At 43.4% G+C, this 14,843-nt stretch overlaps 2 protein-coding genes across 11 annotated transcripts in view; both read right to left on the bottom strand.

Moving 5' to 3' along the window:
* Window positions 1–4,033, bottom strand: part of tanc2a (tetratricopeptide repeat, ankyrin repeat and coiled-coil containing 2a) — a 131,477-nt gene extending 127,444 nt beyond the window's left edge. For both annotated transcript variants that reach the window (XM_053613353.1, XM_053613354.1), the window contains exon 1: window positions 3,958–4,033. The gene's annotated coding sequence lies outside the window, so the exon portion shown is untranslated. The remainder of the gene's footprint in view (window positions 1–3,957) is intronic.
* Window positions 4,034–12,220: 8,187 nt separating this feature from the next.
* wnk4b (WNK lysine deficient protein kinase 4b) overlaps window positions 12,221–14,843 on the bottom strand; it is a 67,575-nt gene continuing 64,952 nt past the window's right edge. For all 9 annotated transcript variants that reach the window (XM_053612369.1, XM_053612372.1, XM_053612374.1 and 6 more), the window contains 3 exons: window positions 14,237–14,442; window positions 13,925–14,016; window positions 12,221–13,591 (listed from right to left, as the gene is read on the bottom strand). In XM_053612369.1, the coding sequence (XP_053468344.1) occupies window positions 13,589–13,591; window positions 13,925–14,016; window positions 14,237–14,442 (301 nt within the window). In that variant the 3' untranslated portion in view covers window positions 12,221–13,588. The remainder of the gene's footprint in view (window positions 13,592–13,924; window positions 14,017–14,236; window positions 14,443–14,843) is intronic.

Here is a 14,843-nt window from a genome sequence, read left to right as displayed (position 1 = left end):
TTGAATCCTCTGATTGCAGTCGAGTGATTTCAAATCTGAGCTACCGAGACCTGATTGCGACTGATTAATAGACGGATCGTAGCGTACGGAAGCGAGAGGCGGTTCGAACGCTTCTGAGAAACGAGGAAAAGAGGCGATGGGTCAAGGGTCAAGATAAAAAAAAATTAAGCAGACACAGAGCTGCAGAACAAAGCTTGGGGTGCGTCTCGGTCGTCTCCCGGGTTCACCAGTCTGGGGAATGATCGGCGAGGCGGCCATTTTAAGGGCTGGCTCGATCGTAAAATCCTTACCGTGCACTGGAACGTTCCGCTCCCTGAAAAAAAATCCCACAATGCACCGCGAAAACCAGGGAGCATCGATGTCACTGTGTCCCCTTACTGGAAATGACCTGAAGCCTCTCAGCTCGAACAACATGGAGGACAAACTGTCTACAGACGTAAGTATCGTTGTCATGGCTTTCGCGTGATTACTTACGTTAGCGATTTTTAACTTTGTTTGATCTCTACACGGTTTGCTTGCGTCTAACGACTTTTAAGTGTTTAACGATTTTTTTAAAATCCACTACCTAACGACGACCTGCTTGCAGTACCAGGACAGAAACGCGTGGGATTAAGCGAACAAATTTAGATGCCAGTGGTGACGTTTTACAACGCGAGTACGCAGTCACGCCTCTTCTACTCACGTGTCCCGAGGTGTAGTGAGCCAGGGTCCTTACCAGTGCTCCAACTCATGTACACCATGTACTGATTCACAACCCAGGGATCTGATTGAAGCACAGTATTGGACTAACCATTGGACAAGATACGACTTTGCAACGACAGACAGAAACCGCCGGGTTTAACTGGAGAATCTCCATCCATCTTCTACACCGCTGATCCTTCTCAGGGTCACGGGGAACCTGGAGTCTATCCCAGGGAGCATGGGGCACAAGGCGGGGTACACCCTGGACAGGGTGCCAGTCCATTGCAGGGTGCAATAACATACACACTCACACACCCATTCATACACTACGGACACTTTAGACACGCCGACCCGCCTACCATGCATGTCTTTGGACTGGGGGAGGAAACCAGAGTACCCGGAGGAAACCCCCGCAGCACGCATTTATAACGAACAGCAAACAGGTGAACACAACGGGATAACAGGGCGACATTTGCGCCGATGATCTATTACGATATTTAATGACACCGTTACAGCCGAAATGTCAGTGGGGTCCATCGCGCCGGTGGACAAATCAGTAAACAATATTTCATCAAGGATCTACAATCTATTTCGTCGAGGATCAACGATCTACTTCCTTGAAGATCTACGATCTGTTTCATGGAGCTTCCTCGTGTGGTCTGAGGGAGTTTCATCTCACCACGGTCTCCTCTGGCTCGCTCGTCAGGGATCTAAATCTACATCTGGAAAGCCGCTTTGCTCACAGAGCTGCACAGACGAGAAATGATATTTAATTGAAGTGAAGTGGGGTGAAGTCTGTTAGTCCTCCCCAGTCCTCCTCCTTCCACCAAACAGCCTCGCGTTTTAAATTAAACCTCATTTGCCTTGAGGATCGAAGGCTCCTTTTAAGAAAATATGCTCGTCACTTCTTTCCACTTCAAGTGGAAGCGCAGGGGTCCTGCTAATTTACTCGCGTTTAGCTAAGTACCTTCAAGACTGTTCATCCTGAGAGGATCGCACACACACACACACACACACACACACACACACACACACACACACACACACACACACAACCCAAGCCACGGAGTCAACCATCAATCTGCAGTGCTCAATTATGATTGGGATATTTCCTCAGCCGACACCTCCAGACCAGGATGGATAGTGCAGTCTGGTGACGGTGCGCGCGCACACACACACACACACACACACACACACACACACACACACACACACACACACACACACACACGCGCGGCTAAAGTGATTTTCACTCAAGTGCTTCAATCAGGCCGCTCAAAGCCTGACCGCAGCACCGTTCCACCCTAATCACTTTTCCACAGCAGCCTGTGAAGTATTTATTACCGCCATCACAGGAGAACACGCTGACTGTCAGGACAGCGCTAGAACCACAGAACCCTCGATGGTTCTCATCACAGCAACCGTGAAGTAGCGTGTCGAACATGGATCGTAACAGAAATACCAAACGGGAGAGTCTAAACCTGGTAAAGAATTAGCGATGATCAAAAACAGCAGTCAAATCACAGGTCTAGCTCTCCGTGTTGGTTTGGGTTTGTTTCTGTACGTGTTCTATGCCCCGATGTGCGATTTGTGGATAGATTATACACAGAAACGACAGGAAACAGGTGACAGTGTTCGACTTATACCGACTGGTCTCGACACATGATGACACATTACGCCTTACGGGCAGCACCGACCCGGACACTTCAGCCAGGAAACACGGAGGCCACGGCCGAAGATCTGCAGCCCGGCTCCCGCTCACCACGGAACACATAGTGACTGACACCCTGATGGTGACGCTCACTTACTGAGCCAGGAGCTACACCGGGATTTTACTCGCCTGCAACAAACAGTGAGTGTGTTCCATTATTATTATTATTTTGCTTTAACAACGCTAAGGCCATAAGCTAAGCTAAGCTAATTGGCGCTTGTGCCTTTGTAGCTGGCCGAGCACACCCGCTTCTCCTTCATCTCGTAGGACACCATGCATATATGTTTTATTTCAGCAGCAAAACTGCTTCATTGTCAAAAGTAGAATGTTAGTTGCGCCACCCATGTTACTATGGCAACCAGTAGTAGGAACGCCTACAGGCGACTTCGTAGTACAGCGACCGGCGACTTGCATCCATAAAATCGCGGTGTGTGTGAACGTAGCACAACCCTCTTTAATCGCGGGTCTACCGTCAGAGGATCTTCGTAGCGTCGCGTAAGAGGTTATCGCACTTATTCCACACCTCCTGGAATCCGGGCGGTATCGTACAGACCTCGTATAGTGTGAGGAGTGTAACCGTCGACACGAGTCCGATGTATGCGCGAATGATCAGACACAGCTATTATTCTTCTATTTAACGGACTATTGAAAGGATATTCCTCCACCTCTTTCCGTCATCAATGTTACATGAACTTTTTTCTGCAGGTAAACATAGATATGTTACATACATGTGTGTGTGTGTGTGTGTGTGTGTGAGAGAGAGAGAGAGAGAGAGAGAGAGCGACAGCAGTGTCTCTAGCTAGCTTTGTAGGTGTTTTTCTACGTTACTACGACCTCCAGAAAGCTACAGCATTAAACAGCAAGCTGCATTCCTTTGGAAATTCCAGTGAAAATGACTGATTTCAACAATAATTCACAATCACGAGAGAGCGTGCTAGCTGCAGAGTGAGATGAATGTAGGGCAAGTATGAATAAGGAAACTAAATAATAAATAAATAAGGGGGGGTGGGGGGTGCGGTGATAAAAGAAAAGCACGAGCACATAATCTCGTGGGGGTTTTTTTTTCCATGCGTGTATGATGTTCATGGATCAGATGAATACGTGTAGGTTATGGATGTGTATTTGTAGAGTTTATGTGTGGAGCAGGAGGATAAATACATGTCCAAACCGCGCCAGTGCCAGTGCCAGTGCGCAGGGAAGGAAGGCAGCGAGGTGTTTTGTTATTCCTGGTCATAAAACAAACAGTGAAACGCCTACGTGGAGCTGCGATAAGACGCGTCTGCACGCGCCATTCATAAGGAGACATTCATAAGGAGACGTTTATAAGAGACGTTCAGAAGGAGAGATTAATAGGGCACTTCCGGTTGTACCTGAGTGTCAGTAATCAGATGCTGTGAGTAATGCAGTAGAGGAGAGGAGTAATGCAGCGCCTCGGTCTCTTTCACCTTCCGTGCGCAATCAATCTCTCTCTCGCGCGCGCGCACACACACACACGCACACACATACACATACACGCGCGCACACACACACAGCAGTGTGGAAATGAAACCCAGTCCCGATCTTACCTCGTCCTTCCTCCCTCTCCTCCGTGTCCGTGCTCTGGGATTTGTTTTGTTCTTCCTCTCCAGCAGATTATTATTATTATTATTATTATTATTATTATTATTAAAATTATTATTATCAGTGGGGGAAAAAAAACCCTCCTCTGATCTCCTTCACGCGCTGCTCCACTCCGCCGAGTCCCGAAAACGCACGCACGCTCTCACGCACGCACGCGCGCAATCCCGAGGAAACGACGCCAAGTCACCGCCGCGCCATCCAGTCAGGAGGACCAGCTGAACACCGCCACCTCTCTCTCTGCACTCTCTGCGCCTAGTGGGCGGGGCCTCGCGCATTATTCATACACGGGCAGGGCTATAGTAGCCTGTTCTGTGAGAGAGCCTTTTGATTGGCTCTTGCCTACATCCTGTATTTACACACAGATTATACTGTTCTTTATGGAGCACCTAGCGGGCTGAGGTGAAGGCGCTTCTGTGAGGATGTTTGTACTTGTTTATTAATATTATTATAATAATATTAGGCCTATATGAGGTATATCGTAAAGTGGGCGGGGCTGACTATAATATTAATGAGCTGCTTAAATATTTATGAGCACTTTTATAGGCTACACTTATATGATTAAATGATTGAATTGAATTTGTGGAAGCACTTAGGTAAGTTTAGAGCTCTTCATTAATATTATATAACGATTATTATGCAGTGCATATTGTATAGTGGGCAGGGCTTACTTAACCGTTAATGAGCTGATTATATATTCATGAGTGCGTTTATACATGTTGAGTTGTAATAAATTAAACTGTTGAATGCTGTTCAGTAGGACGTTTAAAGCTGCTCATTAACATCATATAATGATATTGTACAGTATATTGCTTAGTGGGCGGGGCTTGCTTCAAGTATTAATGAACTGATTATATGTTTACGAGTACTTTTATATATCTTGAGTCGGTATGATAAATTTAATTTATGAATGCTGTTATGTAGGAAAGTTTATAGCTATTTATTAATATTGTATTCTGATTATTATACAGTATATCATATAGTGGGTGGGGCTTATCAAAATGATTAAGTGGATTTCCTGTTTATGAATATTTTTATTCACATTTACATTCATTTCTGACTTATTATAAGACACGGCTTATGAACGTGAGAACGTTTATTATTATTATTATTATTATTATTATTATTATTATTATTATTAACAACAACAATAATAATAATATACAGAAATGATATCATATTATTCATATAAGAGCATGTTAACGGAAGTGGGCGGGGCTTTTTATGAGTACTCTAAGGTGTTATAATGACTTACTCTTGAATGCTGTCATGTAGGGAAGTTCATAACTATCCATTACTATTATATAATAATATTACACAGTATTTTATGGGATAGTGGGTGGAGCTTACTGAAATATGAATAAGCAGATTTCATATTTATAACTACTTTTTTATACACTTTTAAATTCACTGGGTTTTTATATATAATTTATATAATAAATTCAATGAATGAATGCTGTTATTTGAAGAAAATCCTAGGTATTTTTGAATAATATTATGAATTAATATTCTTCAAGAACAATACTCTATTAACATGTTTTAAAGGTGGGTTAGTGGGCGGGGCTTATTCATGCGGCTTTGCTATTTAGTACGCTGGGTTGTTATGATGAATTGTATGATGAATGTGACCGTGTTTTCACCGCAAATTACATCATACAGTAGGTAAAAAAAAACAAAAACGTCACGTCATACTATTTATCCATTTATAGTTACACTTCTAAAAAAAAATCTAGCTAGCAGCTAAACCATAACTAGTCAGTAGCGTGCACTAACTTGAAGGTAATGAGTGTGTGTGTATCTTTTTTGTGTGTGTGTGTGTGGTGGTTGTGGTTGGATACAACTCAATTATAACTCAACTCTTGTCTTATTCGTGTTTCCACGTGTCTGGGAATTCCTCGAAAACCCCATGACATCTGTCTTACTCATGTTTTTCCAGCTTGTTTAGCGCTTGCCTAATGCGTTGCACATGGAATATTACTAAATATGACTTACGGCGTGTCTTTTATAGAGTTGACCGTAATGAGAATCAGCGATAGTGGCTTCGTGAGTACGTTGTGATGGTAGGTGTTGCTTCTGCGTTTGCTTTTAGGCGAAAGGTTTAACGAGGGGACAAGGGGAGAGCTTGTTACATGACAATAGGAGAGCATGAAAAACATTCCTCATTCTCTACCGACAGAAGAAATGTAAACATCTGCAGAAGAGTTTAACAGAAGCTTGTTTTGTTTCGGCGTACGCTCGGGCGAACGCAGCAGAACGTTATCTAGGTTTGTTGAGGCTGCGATACGGATCTCCAAATTGATAACCAGGCAAACTGGGCTTTATCACAAAGGCTTTAATGTTCTATACAGGAATTAAAGATAGTGGATGCCAGGAATTCCACTTTTGCCCCAGATACAAACCTCTAGAGTAAAAGGATCCACGGCTGATCCAGCTGGCATCTCTCCGGACAACAACACGGCTCTGGAAAATCCTAAAAATAGGCCCGTGAGAGCCTCCAATGCTGTCTAGAGGTGGACAAGTCTACGCTCATACAGTATTCCTGAGATGTTCCTCAAATCCGCATTTTATCTGATTTTACAGAATGGTGTATGCACAATAAGTCCTGAGATTCCACATGGATAAAAAAACAACAACACAATTTTCCATACACAATTCCTAAACTTTTACAATTTATCATTTAGAAAATGAATGTTCGCCTGAGTCTGAGGCTGGGGTTGGGATTGATGATTAGCACCATTGAGGTGCTAATCAAAAGGTGGAATAGGGGTGTGGTCTAGGGGTAAAAAAAAAAAGGGGGATAAACATGTTAAACCCACTAAGGAAGCTCCGCCCCCTCTTGTCCTACACCTCACTCCCCGTTTATTGAGCCTCATCTAAAATAAACACCGAGAGACAGACGCTCCATCACCATCAGTGAAGAGGAGGAGCCAGTTCTCTCACTATAGCTTTAGAGATTCTCTGCTTAACTCCACTACGACCCTGTGACTCAGGTTTGAGGTGCGACGTGAGGCGTGATGGATGAGCCTGTCTCCTCGGAACGTCTTCGGACGTCAATAAAAGCCGAGCCTGCATCGGAATACCATCTCTCTCACGCTCACACGTGTGCTGCATGCTGTCTGGTGCGTACACACTGTAACTGAATAAACAGAGAGATTTTTAGGTTTCAGTCGACCTCGAGAGCCGTTACGCACACACTATTAACCTCACGATGTCTACGATTTTGGGCCGCTTTGATTTTTAGTCTCATGAGCCCCAACAGCGCGCCAGTGCAATAATCGAAATTGGATTTCTTTTCACATGGCTGCACGTCTGACTCCTCCGCCCTTACCGAGGTCTATCTGTTAATCTACCCCAGGCCAAGTCCTTGATTTGGCCACAGTGTGAGGCAGCTGAGAAAGACAGGACCTCCTTGATTGAGGGATGAGTCTCAGGGGTCCTGAGGAAGACGAGGGCTTGTAGCGACACTAATTAGCCTGTTGGCAGGGGTTTTTTTTTTTTTTAGGAAAAGCACACAGGAAGTCACACTAAGTAAATATCACAGTGTGGGGGAAATCGACTTGCAGAAAGAAAGAAAGAAAAAAAAAAACCCCAGTCTGGAATGCTTAAGGATTCTTACAGCAGAGTGCTGATCCCTTTCAACTAAACAAAGAACTCTTTGAAGAATCCGTCAAAATCATGTGACGCTTTCAGCCACACTCAAACAGTCCAGACCTACTCAGCAGTTCTGCAAAGAAATCCAGCTCAAAAAGACATGAAGGATCACCTAAGTGAAAATATCTTAAATAAAGTCTGATCTGTGTAATATTTCCTTTCCTTCCAAACCAAAGGCCAGATTTTCAAACCTATAGGCATTTGTGACTAATTTCAAGCTAATTTTCCTCATTTTAAGTCTTTCTTTCTAGAAAGAAGCTAAATTATCTGCCAATAATAATAATAATAATAATAATAATAATAATAATAATAAACATTTCTATTTTGCTTTTTCTTACTCTGTTCAGCACTTTGGTCCGCTTTGCTGTGTTTAAATGTGCTATATAAATAAAATTTACTTACTTACTTACTGACTTACTAATAGTAATAGTAATAATAATAATAATAATGCAAGCAGTATTTTCGGGGGCCAAGCACTCAGACTCAGTGAAGGCCGCACATTCATAGATTCAAGCAGAGTCATGAGTTCAGGCGAAGGGATTCAAGAGTGATTTGTAGTTTCACTCATGATGTGTATGTTTTGACCACGAACACTGACTGTAGGATCTGCTGCAGCTGCCGCTACTGCTATGACGTGTGATGTTGTCTGTTTCTACTCTGACCTGCGGGCGTGATCGCTACTCGACCAGGGAAATCTAGGGATGCCTGGCTTTTAAATTTTGGACACACGGTTCAAAAGTTATGACCATAGACGTACTTCCAAATTCGGCCCAAATTTGACCCGAAGGTGGCACTAGAACGTTGGCCCAATTTTGGTCAGGATGTTCCATAGACCCTTCCCAATCGGTGTGCCAAATTTCACAAATTTTTACCAGACGGTTCCATGGGCCGCGGTAGACACCCCAGCCAGAAGAAGAAGAAAAGGTAGAATAACAATAGGGTGCCTATGCACTTTTGGTGATTGGCCCCCTAATAATAATAATAATAATAATAATAATAATAATAATAATACATAATCTGCATCCCATAATAAAAAATGTTAAAAAATTTGCCCATAATTAAGATATTTTCTTGCTTTTCGCACTAAACAAAGAGAGGCTGGTGAGAGAACGGCTGTTTCGAGCACAAACATTAGATGTAGCTGTAAAAGGATAAAAAAAAAAAGTACAGTATGAAGTGTAGTTCTTTATTTTAAAACAAAAAAATTCATTAGATAAATTGCTGGTATTAAACACTTTAGGGTTTGCAGCCCTACTTCTTCGTGACTGATTTTTAACCTGCTGTGTTGCTCACAGAGGCATGGGTGTGTGTGTGTGTGTGTGTGTGTGTGTGTGAAGGAGAAGGATCGATACAGCCAGTCGTGAGACAAACAGCAAACACGGTGAATCCCAGAGCGGCCACAGGTTTAATTTGTTACACTGACTGAATACAGTGACGTCTCAGGGCAATAAAGCAGATCAATAAAGGATCGATTACGTCATCGACTGCAGGCCGGGCGTCTCGAGGGCCGGGAGAGTTATCTTCACAAGCCTTGAGGGTGCGAACCTCGAGGAACTTGATTTGATTAGGTTTCAATTGAGAAGGTCACGATGAGATTACAGAAGCATTCTGGTATCACTGGGTGAGCAGGGCTAAGCACTGTCCTTCACACATAACAACACATCAATACCAGGTTTCAGTTGAATATCTGTCCTGATTCGGAGTGTGTGATGGAAAAATATTAGGCGGAACTACACAGTGGGTCGTTTTAATCGGATTTCTTCGCAAGCGTTTGAGATTTTTCTGTCTGTGGAAGAGGAATAATTTAATACGTGGTGTAAAATACGACCCACGTGGCAGCTCGGTGAAGTCCACGCTTCATTTCAGGCACATGAGGTTCCTTTATGGTAACGCCAACAGTGGCTCACACCAAATCCGGGCCAAATGTGTGTGAAACGCACCCGAGCGTGTCTGAGCGGGGTTTCAGAGCGTACGTTCTGCTGCGTGTTGGGGGTGAGATGTTTTCGGGGGAGGGGAGGGGAGGGGAGGGCGGTTTATCAGCGCTGAGTCGTGGCTGATCTTCTGGCAGACAGATTTGGATGATCTAATCACCATCATGGTGGGGATGTGGGTGGTGATGAAAAAAAATCAATTCCAACCAAAAACGTGGCTTCGTACTCAAGCGTGCATGCTCATAAACACTAATGTGCGTTCAGCTGATTTACATTTAGCCCCGCCCACAAATCTCAACAAAACGACGACTTATCCTACGTCCGCACTTGCAAGTGACTTGTCGCTACTGACGTCCATTGTGGGAGGAGCCTGTCCGGGGCAAACAGATGACTATTGTGGTCATAGAGAAGATACGTATTTAATAAGGACCCAAAAATCGTATGTTCGGCAGGTAAATCTGCCAGGATTGAGCGAAAACTGACCAACGTTTTCTGGTCCCAATAACAACAGCAACCACAGACGTCTGGAGCTAGTCTGGTAGACGCGTGTACTCGGCTCACGAGCTAATCGGCTTGTGTGCGTCTCACTACAAGGTGAAACATCGACTGTTAAGATGGACGATCATGATTGGTGGAATAAAGTACCGTGTAACAACAGGAACACGAATAAGGAGTGACATGAAGGAGCGTTGTGGGAAATCGTGGCGTGTTTGGTGTCAAATGATGGGATTTCACTTTTTGGGGCCTCAAAAAAGGCCCACTGCTCGGATCTTCTCGGCGATCCAGCAGGCAGGATGTACGGTGAAGGTAACACGCGGTGCAACATTCTAGGCATTTTCATCCGTTCCACACGTCTTCATCAAGAACATTAACGCAGCCTATAAACAGCGTCTTCATTTCTGGCCTTTTTCGGTCAAAGTGGTGAGGAAGGAAAAAGCGCCGAGGGAGAAATCCGCCACCGCTCCCGTACATGGACATGTTTAAAGGATTACATCATTTTACAGCCCACCGTACTTTCTAACCAGGAGGAGAGCTGAGAAAAACTAAAACTCCTGATCACCTGCTCCAGTACGACCTGATACAACCTCGACTGCAAACAATACAGCTATATATATATAATATAATATAATATAATATAATATATATATATACGTCCCGCTGCTTCCTGTCTCTGATGATTCAGGGTCGGCTGGGGTTATTTATAACCCATGAAAGCTGTGAAGAAGGACGAGGAACTGTGCAGGATGTGAAGCCCCGGAGCCGGTGATGGTGCTGGGGGCCGTCTGGGGAAGTTATGATTGTGTTCTGCTTTACATAAAAAAAGGAAAAAAAAAAAATGAAAGAAAGAATGAAGAACCGCATGAAACCCCAGACACGCAGTCCAGGATTAAAAATAGCTCCGAAAATAAAAGCTTTGCTCGCCAGGACCGGAGGTTTTTCCTCCATGAGTGTACCGCACTGTACTGCAGTTACCGCTACAAACAAAAACACACAGAGTCCGATGTTTTCACAGCGCGATCGCTCATATCCTCGCTCAGACAACAAAATAAAAGTCAAAAATCCCTTTTGGAAGCAGCTTGTTCTGGAGTATCGTCCCATGATGCAATGCTCCGAGTCGTTTCATAGCCATTGAACTTTATTATCAATATATTTACAATCATCGTTTCTCAAACAGGAATCAAACACGTGAGTAAAAAACAAACAAACAAACAAACAAACAAACAAAAGAAAACACCATAAAAGACGGCATGTCGATAAAACCTCGCCTTTCAGCGAGTAACATACACCGCAGCGCGTCTCTCTCTTTATCGCAATATATATACACGCCTATTCTCGTTTAGTTCTATTTCTATTTCTATATAAACCATGGATTCTTAACACGATCGCCGTCCGGCAGTTTCCTAAACCTTTAATGTGTTAAAAAAATAAAAAAAGTTCAAAGTTCACAGTTTCATCACATTTTTCTATCGTGTCGTCTTTCGTCGTTTATCAGATCACATTCCTTTACAGGACTGCATAGGAGGAGGGGGGGGGGGGGAGCTACGACGCTTTACGTTAAAGTTTATGTACATGTACAGAGTGCGTGTGGTGTTCACAGAAACACAAAAAGTGCAGCGTGTCAGTTTAGAGATAAAGAAACACTTCTGATACGATATTTAAAAAAAAAAACAAAAAAATACACGTCCGTTTCTTAAAACTCCGCCGACGTCATGGGGCCAGAGGAGTCTGAAGACCTTAATGAAGTCCTTAATAACGAATAAGTCACGACGCAGGCAGAACTTTAGACCTCAAATCACACCAGCACGTGGAGGGGGTCATGTGATCGCTCCCGATTCGTTTAGTTCAACAAAGAAAAAAAAAAAGAAAAGAAATAAAAATAAATCCAGCACAAAAAAAAAGATTTAGTTGTTATAAATATAGCAAACTTGTCCATGTTTAATCACTAAAATTATTATTATTATTTTTTTTTAAAAACAAAAAATACAGATACAAGTGAAGCTTGTGGAGTTAAAATAATCAATCGGTTCATTTGCTTAATTTTTATTCGATTTAAAATGAATCAAAAATGATTGAAAATGTATTCGTATGTTTTCATTTGGCAAATTTTTTTTTTTTGCGTATTTGTGGATTGAATTATTTCTTAATTAACTTATTTATTTATTTGTTTACTTAACTCACCCACCCTGTTATTATAAGTCCATTAGACTCATACAAACACTCTCAAAAGGTAAAATAAAATCTGCTTAAAAAAAAAAATGCTAATAAAAAAAGAAGAACATCGTATACGAGAAACTTTGAGTTATATGACAAAACGGCTTTGTGCAAAACGTCGATGTGCAAAACATGTCTAAATAAAAGTTTGAGGCGTTTGTTCCATGAAACGAACGTCCGCGTTGGCACACAGCTGATTCTGTTAGAAAGGCGAGTTTTCTCATCAGGATTATTATTCTTATTTATAAACCAGCAATTTGTTCATTCAGATTAAAAAATAAACATCATCCACAAGGTCACACACACACACACACACACACACGCGCGCACGGGACACTGTGAAAAGCCGAACGTGAAAGCTGAACGTACGTAACGAGGTTATTATCCTTAACACAAACTATCACGGAAACTGAAACTATCAGGGGAAAAATGCGAGTTCCCAAATAAACTCAAACTGAGAACCGCAGCTGTAACGTCGACCCGCAACGCGCCCGGAAACTACAGAGAAATTCAGAATAAACCTTTCGTGTTGGTATTTAAAATGTGGGGCGGTCCGACTTCACCCTCTACCGCATGGGCATGAGTACATTTACAGAGAAAAAAAAAACCAGTTTGCGTGGATTCTTTTTACTCGAATCAGTTGGTGAATTGTAAAAGCAGAAAAGGAAGTGCACTTCCTGGTCATGTGACGTGGCATGGCTTTGTTATTTATGTAGAAAGATGGTCGCTTTGTGTTGTTGCCTGTCAAAACATTGGAGATAAATGGATTGTTGCCCAGTAAAGGGTTAAGAACAGAGGTTGAATAGAGTGGATTCATCAACGGTGCCGAATCATAAATGACCAGCAGGTGGCAGAGTAACGCGTATTAGGGCTCCTTGGCGCGCGGTGATTTGCTGCAGTAGCAGTGGAGTGCTAATAGTGAGATGAACAGGTGCTTCGGGGTTGGATTTTAAGAAGGAACTGGCAGTTCAGAGAACTCTTAATACCGAGATCAGACTCTTTGTGAATACGACGCACGGAGTTTTCACACACCGGTGGACGATGTCATGATGAGGTGATGCACAGCTGCTCGATAATATTCACGCCTCCTGTGAATTAAAGCTGATGGAACGAACGCGGTCTCGCTCCTTTCACTCAGACTCACGCTGGCAGTTTTTATTTCTTTCTTTCTTTCCTTCTTTTTACACCTGGAGCGACGTTACGGCTGGAGACAAGGCCGTGATGTCACTTCCTGTCAGCCGGTGTGGTCAGGGCGGATTAACAGGGATTGTCTGAGAGAACAGGATCACTGGAAAAGAGAGAGAGAGAGAGAGAGAGAGAGAGAGAGAGAGGTGAAATCCCGTGTACAGTACATACGGCATGTCTTCCACGCGTGTGTTACGTGAGTAATAAATGATGACGTGGAGAACATGTGAAGGTTAAATCACTCTACAGCTGAACTGAAGTAAACACACGGGAAAAATCAAACTGACCTTCATGAGAAAAATCCAGTCACGGGGAAAAATAAAAACATGCGCACTAAAATATAATCAACTAGAAATGAATGAAAGTAAGATATAACATTATATTAAAAAATATATATATTTGTTGTGTGTGTGTGTGTCCACTAGGGGGTGCTCACCACTCTGTAGTCTGTAGCGAAGGTCACCCCTTTAGCCCCTCGCTCCTGAGAGCCGTTACTGCTGTTACTGACCGAGTTCCTCCTCATAATACCTGAAAGAGAGAGAGAGAGAGACAGAGAGAGAGAGAGAGAGATAATGCTCATTACAGAAACAGTACGATTAACCTGGAAGTTCTCTTTTCATTTTCTTTCTTTCTCCCTCCAATCTCTCCACAGGTACTCTTCAGGAAGAGAAAATCTTGTCATGGGGTTAAACATGAGGTGTGAGTTACACACACACACACACACACACACACACACACACACACACACCTGTAGGAGGCAGTACTTCGAGTCTCTGGAGGCTGTTCCTGCGTGATGAAGGAAAGCCTCCGCTCTTAGAGAGACGTCGCTGTCGGCTGGACAACATGGCCGCCGGAGACACGATGCCCGGAGGAGGAACTTTCCCCATCTTCTCATACAGCTCCTCTATCTCACGCTTCTGAGACGCCTGGAGAGTCTGAACCTCACCCAGGTGTCTGACCGAGAGAGGGAGAGAGGGAGAGGGAGAGAGAGGGAGCAGGAGAGAGAGAGAGAGAGAGAGAGGGAGAGAGAGGGAGAGAGAGGGGGAGAGAGAGAGAGAGAGAGAGAGAGGGAGAGAGAGAGAGGGAGAGAGAGAGAGGGGGGGAGTGAGAGAGAGAGAGAGAGAGACAGTGAGAGAGAGAGAGGGAGAGAGAGAGGGAGAGAGAGAGAGACAGTGAGAGAGAGAGAGGGAGAGAGAGAGAGAGAGAGGGAGAGACAGTGAGAGAGAGAGGGAGAGACAGTGAGAGAGAGAGAGAGGGAGAGAGAGAGAGAGTGAGAGATGAATATTTACACATTCCTCTTTCATTCGTTTCATTCATTAAGTCTTCTTTGCTTATTTGATTTTGTTTCTATTTTT

Source organism: Ictalurus furcatus, chromosome 24 (genome assembly GCF_023375685.1).
Source record: "Ictalurus furcatus strain D&B chromosome 24, Billie_1.0, whole genome shotgun sequence".
Lineage (NCBI taxonomy): Eukaryota > Metazoa > Chordata > Actinopteri > Siluriformes > Ictaluridae > Ictalurus > Ictalurus furcatus.
This window is presented reverse-complemented; position numbering and strand designations above follow the sequence as displayed.